The sequence below is a fragment of the Lissotriton helveticus genome, chromosome 2_2 (genome assembly GCF_964261635.1).
Source record: "Lissotriton helveticus chromosome 2_2, aLisHel1.1, whole genome shotgun sequence".
In the NCBI taxonomy this organism is placed as follows: domain Eukaryota; kingdom Metazoa; phylum Chordata; class Amphibia; order Caudata; family Salamandridae; genus Lissotriton; species Lissotriton helveticus.
In genome coordinates, this window is record NC_136060.1 from 133,661,071 (window position 1) to 133,684,245 (window position 23,175).

General features: G+C 44.2%; 1 protein-coding gene across 1 annotated transcript in view; it reads right to left on the minus strand.

The window, feature by feature from the left end:
- Window positions 1-23,175, minus strand: part of CWH43 (cell wall biogenesis 43 C-terminal homolog) — a 365,425-nt gene that overhangs the window by 185,268 nt on the left and 156,982 nt on the right. Inside the window, exon 6 of the mRNA XM_078678207.1 lies at window positions 3,765-3,847. Coding sequence (XP_078534333.1) covers window positions 3,765-3,847 — 83 coding nt within the window. The remainder of the gene's footprint in view (window positions 1-3,764; window positions 3,848-23,175) is intronic.

A 23,175-nucleotide genomic window follows, 5' to 3' on the forward strand; every position in this document is an offset into this window, starting at 1 on the left:
TTCCTCGGGCTCCTTCTCAGACGCCCATATCTGCCTCATACCCAAGGAGGGGAAGGATCCTCAATATTGCAAAAATTACAGGCCGATTTCCCTGGTCAATATCGATTACAAAATGTTCGCAAAATCTCTTGCAGTACGACTCGACCTTCTCCTCCCAGACTTATTGGGTGAAGAACAGTCCGGCTTTGTCAAAGGCCGATTTATCACTGACAACACCAGACTCCTATTTAACATTCTCTCCAAATCTCACCCTTTACCTCATCCTCTTGCGGCCATTGCTTTGGACGCTGAAAAAGCGTTCGATAGGGTTGAGTGGACTTACTTGTTTCATACCCTCCAATGGTTCGGTTTTGGTCCTCTTTTCACCTCCTTAATTTCACTGCTTTACTCTAACCCACGCGCAGCGGTTTGCGCCAATGGTCAAATTTCTTCATTTTTTGATCTAAAAAGAGGCGTTCGTCAAGGATGTCCCCTATCCCCCTTTCTTTTTAACTTGGCTTTGGAACCCTTCCTCTCCAAGCTTCGTCAAAACCCCTCCATTCAGGGTTACCAATTATCAGATTCCCACATCAAATTAGCGGCCTATGCGGATGACATTCTGTTATTTGTCTCCAACCCCTCTCTCTCCATTCCTGCTTTTCTTACCGAAGTCCATGCTTACTCCCAAATCTCTGGTTATAAACTTAATAATGACAAATGCGAGATCCTCCCTTTAACCAAATTTACATTTAAACCAGATTTTGCAGCCTCCAACTTCACATGGAAACCTTCCCACATCAAGTACCTCGGAATGCATGTTGCCCCCACCATCCCGGATACCGTTTCCCTGTGCATGTCCAAATGTATTCAAAAGTTGACAGATCTCACGTCCAAATGGCATCCTCTTTACCTCTCCTGGTGGGGCCGCCTAGACACTATAAAAATGATGCTATCTCCCATTGTCTTATACACGCTCTCTAATATTCCGGTCCCCATTCCATCCAAATTTTTTAAACAGATTAACTCCATTCTAGTCTCCTTTCTCTGGAACAAAAAGAAACCGCGAATGTCCTTGGCACGCTTAATTCGCCCTAAATCAGAGGGTGGGGTTAACTTCCCTGATTTCCCAGCCTATCACAAGGCGTTCCAATTGAGACAAGCCTCTTTTTGGCTCCAAGATCCTGATACCCCATGTCCATTATGGGCCAAACTCGAACGCCTGCTTCTCTCTCCCTTCTCTTTTTCCGAATACCTTTCCTTCTCTCGCAAACCCACATCTGTTTCTACTCCGATTCATAAGTTTACCACAAAAATACTCCTCTCTTCCTCTCATTCACCCCCCACCACTATTGCTGATTTCCTATCCTCCCCCATATGGCATAACACTTCCCTACTCATCCGGGCCAGACCCTTTTTCTGGAAATCTTGGCATACTCGAGGTCTGCAATGGATTTCCCAACTTTTTTCTAACTCCTCTTTCTTATCTTTTCATGAACTTCGCATCCTTTATGACTTGCCCGCCTCCTCTGCACGCCAATATCAATCCCTTAAAGACAGGGTTTTACTGAAATACGATCTCCTCACTCAACCCAACCCTTCTTCTCCCCCTTCCACTCTCCCCTCCTCACTCCACTTCTTCTTACGCACTGCACCAAGAGCTACCGCTATTTATAAATACCTTCATGCCAGCGAGACTCCGAGACCTAAATCCAAAATCGAGGAGTCCTGGGAGCACGATTTGTCTGTCTCTTGGTCAGTTCCCTTCTGGGACAAAATCTGGACCAAACTCCGCAAATCTTCAAGGGCTGCAACACTCACTCAGACTTTATTTTTTATTTATAACAGACTCCTCTTCACACCTTCTGACCTGCATAAACGCTTTCCTACTACTCCTCATACATGCTGGTCTTGCTCATCTCCACAAGCTGATTTACTCCACATGTTATTTTTATGTACTTGCGTTCGCAGTTTTTGGTTGCAGGTTTGGGCTCAAATTAATGTGATATTCCACACTTCTATCCCTTTTTCCCACACACATATTTTTATGGGTAGCCTTTCCCCTTGCTGGGATGATGTTGACTTGAAACCCCAAATTGTTGACCTTTTACTTGCTGCTGCTTTCCAACAATTAACAGTTAACTGGAAGGATTTTTCCAAAATTTCTTTCAAAGCATGGTGGTTTAATGTGTGTCATAACCACAGGCTCGATACCACTCATGTTTTCCCGGCATGTTTGGCTGTCAAGCGCATGGACTTATGGACTCCGGTAACGCTTTATTTGGACTCTTGCAGTAAGCGTTTGTTTCATCCTCTACCTCCACAACAAGAGGTCCCCAAGCCCCCTTAATCGCCCGATACATTCCATTTCTCCTTCAATGTATTATTTTCTCAAATTTTCTCAACGTTTTTATGATTGCCATATTTTATGTTCATGTATTTTTCCTATATCTCTTCTTCATTTATCAATTTGCACCCAGATTTCTTTTTTATTGCTTAAAAGTCTTTAAATTTGTATCCCATTGTATTCTGTTTTGACACCTGATTTTCTCATTTTATTACTATCAAATAAAATTCTTTTGAACTTAAAAAAGATCAGAATGGTTTCCTGGTTTGCACAGGTAACAGGAACCAATGAGGTGAAGTAATTAGGTGTGGGGAGAGATTCCAATATAAGGAAGCAAAAAAAGGAACATGTCCAACGTATGGCTGAGATCTGGGAACTGAAAGTCTGAAAGTCAGTAAGAGGAATAAAGAAAACAAACAGAATGCAAATCAAATTGATTTAATCAATGTTTTATGGGATAAAAGGAACTGGAAATGAGTTAAAAGGTCATGGTATGAAATAGTTTGACGATTATTTTAAGGAATTGTACTGAGCCTAAGGGAGCAGCTGGAAAATGACTATGAGGTGAAGGGCACAGGCGTGTGGCTGAAAGAGTTTTAGGTTGTGAGGAGCTAGAGTATCATTGACCTGATAGGAAGAGATGACACAAAATAATTTATAATCTATATTTTGTAAAGCGTGAACATAAAGTTCAAGGAGCCCTCGTGGAGATTAAGTGATCCATTGCCCAAAGTCACATGATGCTGAGCTGGGCTGCCGTCGGGCATCAAACCATTATCCCTGCGCTCCGTAGTCAGCTGCTCTGGTCGCTGCGCCACACCTCTCTCCAAAATGCGTTGTTCATGTAACCAGATTTTTATGTTTAAGAACGTACAGTGAGAACGTACAATGAGAGCGCTTTACATTAACATTTTAGTGTCCGTAGACCTAGAAGTGATGAAAATCAACACACTTCTCATGTAAGAGATGAAAACTAGGATGGAAGCAAAGCAAGGGGGTAAATACAATAATCCAGTGTGGATGTGGATGGATAGGAGAACATCTTAAATCTACTTGATTGGAATCTAATATATCAGGGGCCGAATTCAAGGGTCAATTCAGAAAAACATTTGTAAAAATCCTCCCACCCCATGTCCACTTCTAGCCGCCTCATTTCCGTTTTGAGAATAAACTGTGCCTGCCCGGTGGGGGCTGAAACACAAAAATTCTATATGCCTGTACATAATAAATAACAGAGACTGAGCGAGAGTTACTGCAGATGTCTTGATTCGTTCTGCCAACAACCTGCTCATTTTAGATCTCTTTCTACGGTGGTCCTTTTCTGAAATTACATCTCGACTTTAAAGGCAATGAGACGAACCATTTATCACTTATTATATGTACTACATAGCAGTAATACAAATACAAATTAGTTACATTTTCATAAATATGGAAATCTTACCAATAAGAAACCACCAGACACGAGAGGCAACAGTCCAAAAAGATAGAAACACTCCATGAGCCAGTCCCAGCAAAATCGCACCTCTAAAAGAAAACACATTTTTGGTGAATTTTGAGACAGGAGTGAATTCATGCTTCTGTACATCAGGCATCAGCTGTTAAATAGCAAGCAGGTTGGCCCGGCGAAAATACACAAGTGTTTCTCGCTCTGTGCGTAAACAGTGTCCGGGCCACTCGATTCTAACAGGTGGTGGTTGGATAAAATGACTGGCTCAGTAAGACATGGGTTGACATTGCTGCTGTCAGCAGAGCTTTCAGTCAAAGGTTTCTGTTAGAACACTTGGGGCCAGATTTACTACGGCTTTGCGCTGGCACATTGTGAGGGAAAGGGGCAAGTGGTATTTACTTTCCAGCACAAAAGTGTTTTGCACATGAAAGGGGCAAAAACCACTTTGCGTCACTTTGACTCAAGCAGGTGTTAGTGTGGCAGCACGAACACCCATAGGTATCAATATAAAACCTAATCTACTAAAATAGCCAGACTGGGATTTGCTGCAAAACTAACACCTACTTGAAGCAGACATAAACAAGGGAAAATGTGTTCATTTCTCCAAAAAAGACGGGTGCTGCAGTGCATGCTACACTTCAAATGCTAGGGCGGCTTTGGCGCTGGTGGCGCCAAGTGCGGCAGTCTCTTTTGGCACCCCCAATGACCTTCTTCTCTATGGATTTCCTCACTACCACTCCCCAACAGCGCCTCTCCTATCCCCATAGCTGCTCTCACACATGCATTTTAATTGTTTTATAGCGCCTCTCATGCCAGTGTAGGGTGTCAGAACACCTTACATCAAACTCAAGTTATACAGATACGATGAATCGTACGCATGTAAATCAGTTTATTGAAACTGTGTTACATTCAACGATGAGGATTACAAGTGTAGGAATCGCGTTATTCAAACTAGTAAGCAATATATTTTAAGACTGTTTGGTCTGAAGAAGCAGAAACTCTGGATGTAAAATGTAATACAGTGATTGGGGCTGCCTTTAGTAATAAGAATGTATTTCTTCCTGAACTAACAGATTTTAGCAGCATTAGGGTAATGAAAGACTGGGGAAAATACAAGATTCCAACCCTATGCCTTGCAGTTTTCATGCAGCTCTTTGATTACAGTTCATAGGCCACTGGTAACTTATGAACTGCAAGTAACAAAAGGATCTCTGTGACAAAAGCAGTTACCACTGATCCACATAAAATACAGTTCTGTGATCTGCTTGGTGCACGTTCTTTGCAGCAGGCACACTAACGCTCTGCACTTACTTCATGATGAGTTAGAACTGTCACTAGACAAAACTCAATCTCTACCCAGCAGGATAATTAATCACCAGACTTATCGTGACATTTTTATTGTTGCCTGAAAACTGTCAGGGGTGCTTTAAAAGCCAAAAGCTACTTTGAAACACAGCGCAAGCCGAGGTCAGAGCCAGATCCAAGTGCACTGGTTGCACCTCCCTAAACCTGCCCTGATCCAAAGAATGGGAACCTTCTGAGTTTGTCTAGGCACAGGAATTTGTTCTGGAAGGGTATGCTACCTGTACAAAACGTATGCTAGACAATGCACACTGATTGTCTGCACCATGGTATGAGTCTGTCTTATTTGACCGCCAGCAGACACAATTTTAGTACCCCATTACTAAGTCGAGATTCGAGACCTATATTTAGTTTATGGGCTTACAACCCACCTACTGCTTTTCATTTGTTTGTTTCATTGTTCTTTAAAAATCCTTGCTTGCTAGTGGTCAGTCCTTCCTCTTTGTCCCTCCTTTTTGTCTTTCTTTCCTCCCATGGAGCAGGGACCAAGTACTGTATCTTTACGCTTTGGTTGTTTATCTGTTCCTTTGGGGGGACTCTTTTTTTAGTTGTTTCTTGCTCGTGTTGCACTGTGGGTGCATGTTCACCTTCGGCACCCATTTTTTATTGCATCTTTTCTCTGCTCCCTCCTTCCCATTGCTGCTGCCATCCTCCACACACCTCCCGCTCCGAGGCTTTTTTCCTTTTTGTTGTTGTTTCCGGCTTTGATTTTCCAACATGGAGTTAATGGTTGTAACGCTCGAGCTGCAGCCCTTCCTCCTTATTAGGGTTTTGCATTCTGTGACTCTTATATTTGCTGGTTCATTAGAAATGACTTCACAGAAGAGATGCATCACTCATTGTACTGGCTTTTTTCAAGGCCAGGCATCTCTGCCCTGTAGCCATTGCAAAATATCGTAACCTCTTTGTAAAAGGACCGTTGCTGTTCCGATAAACGGGTTATTGCAACTTGTACCCAAACAGGTTCCCAGTACTGAGCTGATTGGCAGAGTGTTTCTATTGAAAAAAGAGGCTAGCTGGAGGCTTAGCTAGCATTGGGCACATTAGCATGTATCCAAATCCCCTGTTTGATATAAGACTCAAAGGGATTCTCGAAGGGATTGTTTAAAATCTGGCTGTACTGTTAATCTATGTCAGCCAGTGTGTGTAATAATAAATTAAATTTTTGTGACTTGCAGCCGTAACGGAATTACTCTTCATCGTCTGCTTGTCATATAATTCTTATGGGAGAGGGTGTGGCATAACAGCTAGAGCTGCAGACTTCAAAGCTGTGAATCTAGTTTCAAGTCTCTGCTTCGGTTCAACATCCTATGATTCTGGGCCTTTGGACAGCGTCTAGAGACCTTCACAGGGTAATTATCCGCATTTACAACCCCAAGTATTATTATTATTAATTCATTTGGATTTTTAAAAAACCAAACATTTTAATTGGGCAGTTCAGTCAAAATGTTGGAGCCAAGGCGACCACCAGATGCTTTTGTGACCCTGTTATGACGCAAGCTCCTTGCAGGAATTCCTTGCTTCACAGACAGTGAAGTCGGATCCTTCCTATACTTTGTGCCATGATTTTAAAGTTTTTTTTAATAAGGTTCTTTTATTAACACGTCAGACAAATCGTACATCACAAAGCCCTATTTCTCTGTAGACAGCTTATAAACAAACCTTTGCACGTCTCTATAAATAACTGCTCTTAGGCAAACAAGATTCTTCCATGATTTCATTGGGCAATCACCACTCTCGCCCACTACCCCTGACTTAAGTGAAAGTGCCCTCTTTCCAGCCACTAACCAAGCCACTAGCATCATTCAGCATTACTGGTTACATAAATCTGGAAGAGCCCAGATAAGTTTGCCCCACGCGTTGTGATTAGTTCTTAGACCCTGAGTCAGTCCAAATAAATCTAGGAGGGGGGTTAAAACATGATCTGACCATGGCCAAGGTGACTCGGGCCTGCAGTGCCACAATGGGTGTGGGTTGCCTTCAAAGATTTTGGATGGGTGTTCGGTTAAGTCAATTGTAGATCTTATGTTTCCCCGTGGGGCCCACCGATGTCATTAAGCTGAAATGTTGATTCTAAAACCACAAAGCCGTAGTTATATAGAACAGTAGTTCTTTTCTGTGAATATATCACCTTGATCTTTTCCTTGGAAGAGACATGAATGGTAGTACGTGTATTTTCACTTTATTTTGCTTCTTTAAAGATACAGGAAGCTGTGGTGCCTAATTCATTTATTAAGTACGAAAGCAGCATTTTGTGCATTATTTGTTCATAGAATAGCTCGAGGCGCGATGGACTGAATGCCCATTGTATTCCTACTTTTAGTTTTTAGGTTTGTTAGGTCTCACTATTACATCCCGCAGGGATTAATAGCGAGTATACAGTAGGCGAAACAAACTCTTGACAAGAGCGGATTCAGGCGCGGATTACGTGCAGTTCATGTGATCCAGTCGTGTGAGACACTCATGCACGTCAAACCCATTAGCCTCGCACCAGACTTCAATGGAATGCCTCCCAAGCTGCTCCCCGTCCCCCGCCATCAGCCTTCAAAGCAATGGGCGCCCGCCTCGCTCCCCCACAGCAATGCCAAGAGCTTGTTTACAATACGACATTCTCGTGTTACTTCAAGAAGTAGACTGCTTTGGATTTACGAAAGTGAAGGCTGGTGTCCCCGTTCTGCTTGTACTCGGACAGGATGTTGAGACTTCTTCTGGGCTGCCGAGACCCTCGTACAGCACAACCAGTACACCTCACGCAGCACCCCTTATTCTAGTTTTTTTTTGGTTTGACATCTGGGGCCGTATGGTGGACAACTAGAGCCTCTGCAAACACTGGTGATTGCACCTCTCTTTACACATGTGCAGCAATTGTTGTCGTTATTTGTGAAATCATCAGTTTGCGCTAAGGCTTTTTGTGGTGATTAGCACAAAAGCGCTTATTGCATTTTTCATCGACTTTGGTGTATTCTCAGTAAGGCACAAAAACGTGGACCAACTGATGAAAAATGTGAGCATGCTCATCTGGACAAATCACACACGAGGGCGACTTGATGATTAGTCACAAAAACGAAAGAAATGCAGTTACATGTGTGTAATAAAGGTGTGCACTGCCGTCCAACCTCTGATGCGTTACTTTCTTTTATTCAAACTAATCTTCCTTATTTCAGCCTTCAAAGCAATGCGCTCCCGCCCCGCCCCCCCCCCCACAACAATGCCAAGAGCTTGTTTACAACACGACATTCTCGTGTTACTTGCAGCTTTGCGCTGCATCTCCTCAGGGGTCATCTTGTGCCTTTCCTTTCTGCTGTCCCTCCCACACATTTATTTTCTCATAGGGAAAAATTGTTTTCGTGTATTGCATGGGTCTGTACTGTGCACAGTCATTTCACTTTATGCGCCTCATGCGAAGTGACTCCTGTTGACGCTTTATAAACTATTTCTCCCTCAAAGATACAAGCTAGTCAATCCCGAGCACGCTCAGCAGCTGGTTTCTCCCCCGTCCCCCAATCAACCCCCTACCGTTGTTAAATACTTGCTGTCCTGTCCGAGCCTCTCATTGCCCCATCCCTCCTCCATTCTCAACCATTCCCTTGCTGCTTGCTCCTGAGCGCCACTCGTTTTAGGACTTGTTTAAAGCTGCTCTTCAGCTTTCCTCACTAACGCCCTCTTCTTTGATTTCTCCCCTCAGACCCTCCTATAAACGTTTCTCCCGCCCATCTGCTCCTTTCCAGGTGCATCTCTTCTTCGTCTCCCCTCCCCTCGATCCTCACGCGACTCTCTGAACCTCGCTTAGTGAACGACTGCTTCTTTCTCTCCTCCACATCACCCCCATATCACCCACCGACTCCTGGCTCCCCATCTTCCACGTTTTATTTCTATAATCCTTATCCGCCTTTCATCTCCCCCTCGCCCCCTCACACCAGTCTCCACCCACCCCACACTGTTTGGTCAGCCGGCTGCTCTTCGTTCTCTCCCTCTCCCTTCTTCACGGACCTCCCCAGAGCTCTCTCGCTCCTGTATTCACGTACATCTCCCCCTGTTCCCACACCCTCTTCTCCTCAACTATTTCTTGCCCTCACTCTGGATTCCTCAATCTCCCCATTGCACCCCCAGACACCCTTCCGTTCACCTCATTTGCTTGCCCCCTCCCTCCCCTCTACGCTGTTTCCCATTCCCTGGAATCGTACTGTTCTATAAACTGTTTTTTAACACTATTTTTATTAGGCATTCTGCCTCTGAGCTGTTGGCGCACTATGAATAAGGCAGTAATTATGCAAGTGTGGTGGGGCATCGAAGGGGGACGGTTGTGGTGGCCGTGGGGGGGTAAGGAGCGAACGCAATAATGCGACGCTAGGGGTTTGTATTGCGTATGGTTTTGTCTCTTCAAGTGGGCAGTCGCCATTTTCCAGCTTTCTTTGCAGGCCGGGTCCTTTGACACATGTACTGTTACAAGCAGGGGGCAAGTTTTCATGTATTTTTTACTCATTTCCCCTTTCCTATATATTTATCTCCCTTTCGCACTTTCTCTGTCACCCTTTCTCTTCTTCTTTATCTGCTCCTCTGTTTATCTCTTTCCACTCTTTCTCTCACCATTTCCCCTTGTCTCTTTGCTGCTCTTTTTTTATCTTTGTATCTAGTCTTCTTATCACCCTCCAAATCCACCATCTAACTCCACCCTCTAACTCCACCCTCTAACTCCACCCTCTAACTCCACCCTCTAACTCCACCCTCTAACTCCACCCTCTAACTCCACCCTCTAACTCCACCCTCTAACTCCACCCTCTAACTCCACCCTCTAACTCCACCCTCTAACTCCACCCTCTAACTCTACCCTCCAAATACACCCTCCAAATACACCCTCCAAATACACCCTCCAACTCCACCCTCCAACTCCACCCTCCAACTCCACCCTCCAACTCCACCCTCCAACTCCACCCTCCAACTCCAGCCTCCAAATCCAGCCTCCAAATCCAGCCTCCAAATCCACCCTCCAAATCCACCCTCCAAATCCACCCTCCAAATCCACCCTTCAAATCCAAATCCACCCTCCAACTCCACCCTCCAACTTCACCCTCCAAATCCACCTTCCAACTCCACCCTCCAACTCCACCCTCCAACTCCACCCTCCAACTCCACCCTCCAACTCCACCCTCCAACTCCACCCTCCAAATCCAGCCTCCAAATCCAGCCTCCAAATCCAGCCTCCAAATCCACCCTTCAAATCCAAATCCACCCTCCAAATCCAACCTCCAAATCCACCCTCCAAATACATCCTCCAAATCCAACTCCACCCTCCAAATCCAACTCCACCCTCCAACTCCAACTCCACCCTCCAAATCCAACTCCACCCTCCAAATCCAACTCCACCCTCCAAATCCAACTCCACCCTCCAAATCCAACTCCACCCTCCAAATCCACCCTCCAACTTCAACCTCCAACTCCACCCTCCAAATCCAAATCCACCTTCCAACCCCACCCTACAACTCCACCCTATAAATCCACCCTCCAAATCCACCCTCTAACTCCACCCTCCGAATCCACACTCTAAATCCACCCTCCAAATCCACTCTCCAAATCCACCCTCTAACTCCACCCTCTAACTCGGCCCTCTAACTCCACCCTCTAACTCCACCTTCTAACTCCACCCTCAAATTCCACACTCCAAATCCACCATCCAAATCCACCATCCAACTCCACCCTCCAAATCCAACTCCACCCTCCAACTCCACCCTCCAACTCCACCCTCCAAATCCACTCTCCAACTCCACCCTCCAAATCCACCCTCCAAATCCACCCTCCAAATCCACCCTCCAACTCCACCCTCCAAATCCAAATCCACCCTCCAACTCCAACTCCACCCCCAAACTCAAAATGCAACTACACCCTCCAACTCCACCTGCAAAAACAACACTCCAACTCCACCCTCCAACTCCACCCTCCAACTTCACACTCCAACTCCACACTCCAAATCCAACTCCACCCTCCAAATCCAAACCAGTGTTTGTAATATCAATACATGTAAGTCACATAAATACAACACATATTAGATTACAAATGCTATAGGTATCACATTTCCAAAAGTTATAACTATTAGCGTTGTAAATGACAAAGCAATTATTTTCACTATTTTCCACAACAAAACATTAAAATAAAATTGGTCATTTACAATAGCAATAGCTCAAACTTTCCAAATGAGAAACATATTGCATTGCATTTTAACTCCCTGTTAACTTCTGCTGATCTGATGCTCACTTTCACCACACCTCCTTCTCTAACTCCCTATTCTATTCTCTTCTCCTGTGCTGATCTGCTGCTCTCCTCCACCCCACCTCCTTCTTAAACTCCCTGTTCTCTTCTGCTGTGCTCATCTGTTCCTCTCTTCCAACAAACTCCTTCTCTAACTCCCTGTTCTCTTCTCTCATCCCATGCAGAACTGCTGATCTCTTCCACCCTGCCTCCTTCTTTAACTCCATGTTCTCTTCTCTTCTCCTGTGCTGATCTGCTGCTCTCTTCCACCCACCTACTTTCCTAACTCCCTGTTCACTTCTCTTCTCCAGAGCTGATCTGCAGCTCTCTTCAACCCGCCTCCTTCTCTACCTCCCTGTTATCTTCTCCCGTCCTGTTCTGCTGTGCTCTTCAACACCACCTCCTTCTTTAACTCCGTGTTCTCTTCGCCTGTGCTAATCTGCTGCTCTCTTCCACCCACCTCCTTCTGTAACTCCCTGTTCTCTTATGCTGTGCTGATCTGATGCTCTCTTCCACCCACCTCCTTCTGTAACTCCCTGTTCTCTTCTGCTGTGCTGATCTTCTGCTCTCTTCCACCTACCTCCTTCTCTAACTCCCTGTTCCCTTCTTTTGACCCTCTGCTGACCTGCTGCTCTCTTCCACCCCACCTCCTTATTTAACTCCCTGTTCTCTTGTGCTGATCTGCTGCTCTCTTCCACATCGCATCCTTCTCTAACTCACTGTTCTTTTTTCCTGTGCTAATCTGTTGCTCTCTTCCACCCCACCTCCTTCTTTAACTCCCTGTTCTCTTTTGCTGTGCTGATCTGATGCTCTCTTCCACCCACCTCCTTCTCTAATTCCCTGTTCTCTTCAATTCTCCCGTACTAATCTACTGCTCTATTACACTGCCTCATTCTCTAACTCCCTGTTCTCTTCTTTTAGCCCTCTGCTGACCTGCTGCTCTCTTCCACCCCGCCTCCTTCTTTAACTCCCTGTTCTCTTATGCTGACCTGCTGCTCTCTTCCACCCGCCTCCTTCTTTAACTCACTGTTCTCTTACGCTGATCTGCTGCTCTCTTCCACCCCACCTCCTTCTTTAACTCCCTGTTCTCTTCTGCTGTGCTGATTTGCTAATCTCTTCCACCCACCTCCTCCTCTAACTGCCTGTTCTCTTCTCTGCTCCCGTGCTGATCTGCTGCTCTCTTCCACTCTGCCTCCTTCTCTAACTCAATGTTCTCTTCTCCTGTGCTAATCTACTGCTCTCTTCCACCCTGCCTCCTTCTTTAACTCTGTTATTTTATCCTGTGCTAATCTGCTGTTCTCTTCCACCTGCCTCCTTCTTTAACTCCCTGTTCTGTTCTCCCATCCTGATCTGCTGCTCTCTTCCACCCTGCCCCTTCTCCAAAACCCTGTTCTCTTCTCCGTGCTGATCTGCTGTTCCCTTCCACCGCCTACTTCTCTAACTCCCTGTTCTCTTCTCTTCTCCTGTGCTGATCTGCTGCTCTCTTCCACCAGCCTCCTTCTTTAACTCCCTGTTCTGTTCTCCCATCCTGATCTGCTGCTCTCTTCCACCCCGCCCCTTCTCCAAAACCCTGTTCTCTTCTCCAGTGCTGATGTGCTGTTCCCTTCCACCGCCTACTTCTCTAACTCCCTGTTCTCTTCTCCTGTGCTGATCTGCTGCTCTCTTCAACACCACCTCCTTCTTTAACTCCATGTTCTCTTCGCCTGTGCTAATCTTCTGCTCTCTCCCACCCACCCCCTTCTGTAACTCCCTGTTCTCTTATGCTGTGCTGATCTGATGCTCTCTTCCACCCACCTCCTTCTGTAACTCCCTGTTCTCTTCTGCTGTGCTGTTCTGCTGCTCTCTTCCACCCACCAACCTTCTCTAACTCCCTGTTCTCTTCTTTTAGCCCTCTGCGGACCTGCTGCTCTCTTCCACCCCACCTCCTTCTTTAACTCCCTGTTCTCTTATGCTGATCTGCTGCTCTCTTCTACATCGCATCCTTCTCTAACTCACTGTTCTCTTTTCCTGTGCTAATCTGCTGCTCTCTTCCACCCCATCTCCTTCTTTAACTCCCTGTTCTCTTTTGCTGTGCTGATCTGATGCTCTCTTCCACCCACCTCCTTCTCTAATTCCCTGTTCTCTTCTATTCTCCCGTACTAATCTACTGCTCTATTACACCGCCTCATTCTCTAGCTCCCTGTTCTCTTCTTTTGGCCCTCTGTTGACCTGCTGCTCTCTTCCACCCCTCCTCCTTCTTTAACTCCCTGTTCCCTTATGCTGATCTGCTGCTCTCTTCCACATCACATCCTTCTCTAACTTACTGTTCTCTTCTCCTGTGCTAATCTGCTGCTCTCTTCCACCTCACCTCCTTCTTTAACTCCCTGTTCTTTTCTGCTGTGCTGATTTGCTCATCCCTTCCACCCACCTCCTTCTCTAACTCCCTGTTCTCTTCTCCTCTCCCGTGGTGATCTGCTGCTTTCTTCCACGCTGCCTCCTTCTCTAACTCAATGTTCTCTTCTCCTGTGCTAATCTGCTGCTCTCTTCCACCCGCCTCCTTCTTTAACTCTGTTATTTTATTCTGTGCCAATCTGCTGTTCTCTTCCACCCGCCTCCTTCTTTAACTCCCTGTTCTGTTCTCCCATCCTGATCTGCTGTTCTCTTCCACCCCGCCCCCTTCTCCAAAACCCTGTTCTCTTCTCCCGTGCTGATCTGCTGTTCCCTTCCACCGCCTACTTCTATAACTCCCTGTTCTCTTCTCTTCTCCTGTGCTGATCTGCTGCTCTCTTCCACCCGCCTCCTTCTTTAACTCCCTGTTCTGTTCTCCAATCCTGATCTGCTGCTCTCTTCCACCCCGCCCCCTTCTCCAAAACCCTGTTCTCTTCTCCCGTGCTGATCTGCTGTTCCCTTCCACCGCCTACTTCTCTAACTCCCTGTTCTCTTCTCCTCTCCCGTGGTGATCTGCTGCTTTCTTCCACGCTGCCTCCTTCTCTAACTCAATGTTCTCTTCTCCTGTGCTAATCTGCTGCTCTCTTCCACCCGCCTCCTTCTGTAACTCCCTGTTCTCTTATGCTGTGCTGATCTGATGCTCTCTTCCACCCACCTCCTTCTGTAACTCCCTGTTCTCTTCTGCTGTGCTGATCTTCTGCTCTCTTCCACCCCACCTCCTTCTTTAACTCCCTGTTCTCTTATGCTGATCTGCTGCTCTTTTCTACATCGCATCCTTCTCTAACTCACTGTTCTCTTTTCCTGTGCTAATCTGCTGCTCTCTTCCACCCCATCTCCTTCTTTAACTCCCTGTTCTCTTTTGATGTGCTGATCTGATGCTCTCTTCCACCCATCTCCTTCTCTAATTCCCTGTTCTCTTCTATTCTCCCGTACTAATCTACTGCTCTATTACACCGCCTCATTCTCTTGCTCCCTGTTCTCTTCTTTTAGCCCTCTGCTGACCTGCTGCTCTCTTCCACCCCTCCTCCTTCTTTAACTCCCTGTTCCCTTATGCTGATCTGCTGCTCTCTTCCACATCACATCCTTCTCTAACTTACTGTTCTCTTCTCCTGTGCTAATCTGCTGCTCTCTTCCACCTCACCTCCTTCTTTAACTCCCTGTTCTTTTCTGCTGTGCTGATTTGCTCATCCCTTCCACCCACCTCCTTCTCTAACTCCCTGTTCTCTTCTCCTCTCCCGTGCTGATCTGCGGTAGGGTGTTGAAATATCGATTACAAAAATATAGTTGACAAAAATATAGTTGTAAAAATATCGTTTACAAAAATATCGACACCCTATACCTAAACAGGTAAGTACATAAATATCGACTCAAAAATATCGTTGTAATAAATATCGATGTAAAAAATATCGACTTTTTAAATTAATTAAAATTACATTCAATATTAAATAAATATAAGTACTATTAACAAAATACATTACATTACTTTTATTTTTTGACTATTGAAAACAAATTAACTACACTTTTTCATTATAAACTTAATAAATGTGTACATATACATATATTTAACACATTACTTTATATAACAACAATAATACATACATATAATTAAAATATAAAATATATTATTAATTAAAACATTTGATAGCGAAGGGGTAAAAATTACTATTCCCACTCCAGCGGGTGCAACAGTAGGGAAAGCGTTGGATAGCGTAGGGGTTTAAATTACTATTCCCACTCCAGAGGGTGCAACAGTAGGGAAAGCGTTGGATAGCGTAGTGGTTTAAATTACTATTTCCACTCCAGAGGGTGCAACAGTAGGGAAAGCGTTGGATAGCGTAGGGGTAAAAATTACTATTCCCACTCCAGAGGGTGCAACAGTAGGGAAAGCGTTGGATAGCGTAGGGGTAAAAATTACTATTCCCACTCCAGAGGGTGCAACAGTAGGGAAAGCGTTGGATAGCGTAGGGGTAAAAATTACTATTCCCACTCCAGAGGGTGACACAGTAGGGAAAGCGTTGGATAGCGTAGGGGTTTAAATTACTATTCCCACTCCAGAGGGTGCAACAGTAGGGAAAGCGTTGGATAGCATAGGGGTAAAAATTACTATTCCCACTCCAGAGGGTGCAACATTAGGGAAAGCGTTGGATAGCGTAGGGGTTTAAATTACTATTCCCACTCCAGAGGGTGCAACAGTAGGGAAAGCGTTGGATAGCGTAGGGGTAAAAATTACTATTCCCACTCCAGAGGGTGCAACAGTAGGGAAAGCGTTGGATAGCGTAGGGGTAAAAATTACTATTCCCACTCCAGAGGGTGCAACAGTAAGGAAAGCGTTGGATAGCGTAGGGGTTTAAATTACTATTCCCACTCCAGAGGGTGCAACAGTAGGGAAAGCTTTGGATAGCGTAGGGGTTTAAATTACTATTACCACTCCAGAGGGTGCACCAGTAGGGAAAGCGTTGGATAGCGTAGGGGTAAAAATTACTATTCCCACTCCAGAGGGTGCAACAGTAGGGAAAGCGTTGGATAGCGTAGGGGTAAAAATTGCTATTCCCACTCGAGAGGGTGCAACAGTAGGGAAAGCGTTGGATAGCGTAGGGGTAAAAATTACTATTCCCACTCCAGAGGGTGCAACAATAGGGAAAGCGTTGGATAGCGTAGGGGTAAAAATTACTATTCCCACTCCAGAGGGTGCAACAGTAGGGAAAGCGTTGGATAGCGTAGGGGTAAAAATTACTATTCCCACTCCAGAGGGTGCAACAGTAGGGAAAGCATTGGATAGTATAGGGGTAAAAATTACTAAATGTATTTACAATGTTTAAAAATTAACAAATCTTTATTTTTATTTAATTAATCATTAATTAAATAATTATTCAATTAAAATGTAATTAATTCACTACTTTTTCACTTAAAAATTCAACGACACACACCTAAAATTAAATAAACAATTAACATAATTAATTTACATATTTATTAATCAAATAACTAATTGAAATTAATTAACTATTATTTATTACACTATTTATATTCAATTAACACATTAATTAATCTATTATTTTATTATATTTACAATGTTTAAAAATTAACAAATCTTTATTTTTATTTAATTAATCATTATTTAAATATTTATTCAATTAAAATGTAATTAATTCACTACTTTTTCACTTAAAAATTCAACTACACACACCTAAAATTAATTAAACAATTAACATAATTAATTTACATAATTATTAATCAATTAACTAATTGAAATTAATTAACTATTATTTATTACACTATTTATATTCAATTAACACATTAATTAATCAATAATTTTATTATATTTAAATTACTTCCCACCCTACTCCCCTATAAACCCACAACGGAACTATTAACACTAAATTCAACATAAAATACGGTATTAACTAATAAAATACTACAAAAAATACTACTTTGACAACCAATACTCATTAAAAACACTTAATTACTTATTATTATTTAAAAAACGATATTTTTGTAAACTATGTTTTTGTAAACGATATTTATTACAACTATATTAATGTTAACGATATTACTTACCTGTCTGTCGATATTCTTGTCAAACTATATTTTTGTCATCGATATTTCTTCTTGTCGATATTTCTGCGGCGATATTAAGGTTAGTCGATATTTTTACGACGATATTCCCGCTCTGCACCCTGATCTGCTGCTCTCTTCCACGCTGCCTCCTTCTCTAACTCAATGTTCTCTTCTCCTGTGCTAATCTGCTGCTCTCTTCCACTCGCCTCCTTCTTTAACTCTGTTATTTTATCCTGTGCCAATCTGCTGTTCTCTTCAACCCGCCTCCTTCTTTAACTTCCTGTTCTGTTATCCTATCCTGATCTGCTGTTCTCTTCCACCCCGCCCCCTTCTCCAAAACCCTGTTCTCTTCTCCCGTGCTGATCTGCTGTTCCCTTCCACCGCCTACTTCTCTAACTCCCTGTTCTCTTCTCTTCTCCTGTGCTGATCTGCTGCTCTCTTCCACCCGCCTCCTTCTTTAACTCCCTGTTCTGTTCTCCCATCCTGATCTGCTGCTCTCTTCCACCCCGCCTCCTTCTCCAAAACCCTGTTCTCTTCTCCCGTGCTGATCTGCTGTTCCCTTCCACCACCTACTTCTCTAATTCCCTGTTCTCTGCTCCTGTGCTGATCTGCTGATCTCTTCAACACGCATCCTTCTTTAACTCCCTGTTCTCTTATAATATGCTGATCTGCTGCTCTCTTCCACATACATCCTTCTGTAACCGCACACTCACATACATACAACCATGCACTCACACACATACAACAACACACATACAACCACACACACACAACCACACACATCTATCTATAGGTGTCACATCGTCAAAAAATAAAAGTATTACCATTGTAAATGACAAAGCTATTAATTTCAAAATTTTCAAAAATAACAAATTTGTCACGTACAGGACAAAGAACTCAAACCTTCCTAAGGCGAGACCTGTTGCATTGCAAATGCTTGTTTTATGTATGTGTTGCATCTTTTTGCACTGTTTGTACAGTATACTGAGGGTTCTCTGAGCGCACGGCATGGAGGCCTTTATATATAAATTATATGAGAGTTATGCTGTAGTTCATCTGAACAAAGACCATTTTCTGCAGAGCGCATTTGTAGGTAAACTGATGTGCCTATCATCTCCTTCCTTTTTTTGACAATAAAACACTGGTGAATATTTTACTTTTTAAATAAGAAGGCAGTGAACCGGTTAGGTGGGCCTCCTCTTGGTATTTTAAAGGAATTGGAGCTGGTAAACAAGGATGTGCAACTTGGGTTCCATTGTTTGCTTTAGGTATTTTATTTCCGTCAGTATGATGGTGTTTTTTTCATGCCCATTGGTACAATGAATTAATACTAAAGGACCACTTGAATTCACTGTCATAATAACAATATGTTCACATTTTATGCAGAGCAGTTTGTTCTTCCATTATTTACCTTACAGGTTGCCAGACTAGATAATGCTTTGGTTTTAGGGTCGAGCCTACGATAGCATGGGCTAGTGCATGCATATAACTTGTTAGGGTCGAGCCTATGGTAGCATACGCTAGAGCATGCATATTGCTTGCAAGACGCTCTTGTTAGCAAAACGGGCTTGGATCCCTCTCTGTTGCTTACAATTTGTTGACTTGCATGGTACTGTTCTTTACAGCCTCGTAACTGGTCACTACAGGCCTAACATAATTTTTGTTCCCTAGTGTGAAGCAGGGACAAAGCACTGCTTGACTCAACTCAATCAGTACCCATCCACTGCTCCCGACATGATTGATTGAGATACTAATTTGTTCTTTTTTACTTCCAGTGCCCTGCAAACAAAAGGTCTGTGACTGGCAAAAACGTGCCTAGTAGGGCACGCAAAATTGTAAAGTTTAATTTTCTATAGTTAACTTTCTTTTATTTTGCCAATTCTTCTTTTCTCACTTTGCACTCCTATTTTGTTTTGTTTTTGCTTGTGAACACTGTTCTCAAAAGATGATGATTATCTTGTTTTATATATTTTAAAACAACATTGTTTCTTTCTTATGTGCAATTTACAAAATTATGCAGTGCAGTACACCCCATTTCACCCCACTCCAATCCAGGCCATTCCTGCCCACCTCACCTCACCTCACACCAATCCACTCAATCCAATCCGCCCCACTCTATCCAATCCACTACAGACCAATCCAGTCTACCACTCACCCCAAATCCACTACAAGCCACCACACTCCAATCCTCCCAACCCACACCACTCCAATATTCCCCACCCCAGTCCAAAACAATCTGCCCCACTCCAATCCAAAACAATCTGCCCCACTCCAATTTTCCCCACTCCAATCCAACACAATCTGCCCACTATAATCCACCCCCTCCAATCTACCCCAGTCCAATTCAAAACAATCTGCTTCACCCCAATCCAAAACAATCTTCCCCATTCCAATTTACTCTACTCCAATCCAAAACAATCTGCCCACTCCAATTCAAAACAACCAGCCTTACTCCAATCTGCCCCACCCCAATCCAAAACAATCTGACCGATTCCAATCCAAAACAATCTGTGTTTACCACCAAATCTGAACTATTCAATGGGCAAAGCAGTCATCTGTATCGAGGATACTTAGAGCTGTTATAAAAAGTAAAAAACAAAAAAATGTGTGCAAGTTTGACATTCATCTGTCAAGCTTATCAGTTTTCATGAAAGTCAGTAAACTGTCTTTAGACTGCTCTTTCAAGTTTCCATATATAACAATAAACTACACTATGATTTAGGCCCGTAAACCTCAAGCTGATACATGTCCTGTGCCCATGTCTTTTTCAAGGGTGATTGACATACATTTGGTGACAAGTATCATAGTTACCCTTATTCGAAGGATTCACAGCCCCATTTTGGTGTAACAGCCTGCCACATGGTTAGCACCTTTGGTTCTCTGCCAGGCGTGTGACTTTGTTGATAGTGCAGGTTCACCCCACCACTCAACTCACTCAGCTTCAGGCAAAGGTCCTACAGTTGCGCATATCATCCATCCACAGAAATGATTTCACATGTGGTCCCGGCTGAAAGCGACTGTTCTTCAACCCCGAAAACCTCAAGATAATTCTGAGATGTTGCTTTCTTTTATGTTTATCATGAAGCAACTTGTTCTCTTTTACATTTATTATTAAGGAAAATTATGTGTTGTTCTGAACTTGTGAATAATGTTCAATGGCCTTTTATGTTTCTGGCTACCAGTTGAACGTGGCCAGGCTGTACAGGTGAAATTACAACCAGAGCTGCTCGTGTGTATCGAAGGAAACATGTGTCACCTGAACATCCTGTGAACGAGAAACCACCCGGGCTCATAGCAGGCATATATTTAGATCACAGATTTGAGCCCAGGCTGGATAGAGACAGATGTTTATGCTTCAGGGTTGAAAAATATAAAGTAAAAATGCAATTTGTTCTGCCTTGGCTAATGCAATTCTCTTTCAGGATTCAGGGCAATTACTAAACTGTGGTTTAGTAATTGCCCTGACTTGCCATGACTTTATAGATCTAATTCATGGAATATAACGGGACCTTGATGCTGAAGACCTTGGCCTAATTGAGTAGACTGTAGCATGAGCGTTTCCTGTTTCTGTTTCTTCTCAACAGATCTATTTCTCTCTCTTTAACCTTCATGTTTAGGGAGCTGATGCTCCTGTTCTATAGCCTATGCTAGGAGTAGGAAGCACCATCACAAAATAAAATATGGGGGTTCTGTGGATGAAGTCATCAGTGATGTCATTTGAGATGTCATCAGTGATGTCACTGACCATGTCATGAGTGATGTAGTGTGTGAGGTCATAAGCAGCGAATAACTCTTGCACAAGGGGGATACTCACTCTTGCATGGTGATTGCTCCGGTCTTTGCTGCTGGCCCCTAGGACTGCCATGGAGAACTAGAAGGAAGAACCCTCTGGTTCCCAGAAAGGACTAAGGACTCTGCCCAGTTGACCCCAGGGCCAGTGGGTCTCCCCAAGGGCCAATTAGGCTTGCCCCCTTAGACCACCTGAGACCCAGATGAGGGAAAGCCCTGGACTTCAAAGCCCCAGAAACCAAGACTAGGAGCTGTTTTTTTCTGGCGCAGGGAGCCATAAGAATCAGCTCCCTGAGGACTGCACCACTTTGGAGGTCTGCTGCAACTGCCCCTAGCGGCTAGAGTTCATACCTGAAGTAAAATGAGCCCAGGATCATCAGAATCTGCCCAACGGGGTCCGAGTTATGTCATTTTTACAGGATGGCAACATTTGACCTCTTTTTATTGATCGATCGCTTGGGGCTCTGCCACCATTTTCACCAATTACCACTGGGATGGGCGTAGGCCCTAGAGTCGGTGCAAGGAATATTTATGTATTGACACCCAATGAGGGGCGTGTGCATGGGGCACCCTCCCCCAGGCTCATTAATGCTAAAGGCGGGACCTTTCTCCCTGGGGTCTGATGTTTTTCATTTTTCCGAGGAGGGGACATGCGTGGGGCCCACTTCCTAGACTCACCGTTGGTCTGGGGACCGTACCCCCTGGTCCACATTCATAAGAAACGGAGCCGGGACCCCATCCCAACCCCCCTTGAGAAGAAAGACAGGGGGAGCAACCTCTTCCCGTTCCCAGTGGTGTGGCGTCACCCCGTGCCCATGTCTAGGGGAGAGGGGCACCCACCGCAGAAGACTGCACGAGCGGGAAGGGAGAGAAACGCTACCGGCTCCTGCAGCCACACACAGAGGTGTGGGCCACATGGAAGCCTGCGGGGCAGCAAGGGGTGGACTCACACAACTACCCTCAACGTATGGAGGAAAGGGGAGAGAGTGGGTCCAGGCACCACCCAAAAATTAAAACAATAGGAGGAGCCACGCAGCGGGAGGCTGTGCAGCAAAAACAAAGCAGTGGCGATCCCCGTCACAGAGGGAGAGCTGCTCATTCTGTATTCACTGCTCCCGGAGGAGCACACTATAATGCCCTGCAGGGCTTTGTTTCTTTGTATATTTTGCTGCTTGTGGTGGCCCCCAAAACAGGCAGGGTGCACCACCAATGTTAAGAACAAGTATTGGGGTGCCGCAAGAGTGCAGCAGCTCCCTCCCAAGAATTTTCTACGGTAATGACTCTATGTCTGTGGGGCTCAGAAAAACAGAATCCTCTGAAATGTTCTTAATATTTCAAGCATTCTCAAGGCTGTATCTTTTGCTCTACAGCTGGGAGTGCTGCATTCTATGGGATGATTTTATGGATGCAGTTATTGGGGCCAGAGTAGATATAAGAAAGGTATGGGACTTGAAGTGCCCTCTGGGGGCTAAGTCTATGGTTGCAAATAATGTAGTCAAAATGTAAGGCCCTCTTGAGGCTGTTTTCATTATTGCATTTTCACAGTTGAAAAGGTTATAAAAAATACTTCGACATTTTCTGCTCATTTTAAATCCTTCGTTGATGTAATAATTTGAAAATGATTATTCATCATAGTGCATATGCTTTATTGACAGTAATACGTGCATTTACACATGTTGTTTATTATTGATTATCAAGTTTAAGTACAAAATGATGTTTTTAACATGTGGTTTGTGGACCTTTGACCAGCTAGTAGACTGACCGTACATGTTTGTGTGGCCCCTTTAGAAGTGGGGCAAAGGTGAATATGTAATGTCATCTGTGGTATTTTCCATCTACAGATTGCTGCATAGTACTTAGTAGTCCGTGTGTGGAATAAAAGTACTTCTCCCTTTCTAAAGAAAAAGTGCTGACTGGACAATCATGTATTGAGTGTTATTATTGCGTGCTAGTGAACAGTGATTGCTAGCCACGCCACTTCCCCTCAGTAGGCCCTGGACTGCTCTGCTTCGCTACCCTGAGAGAGTAA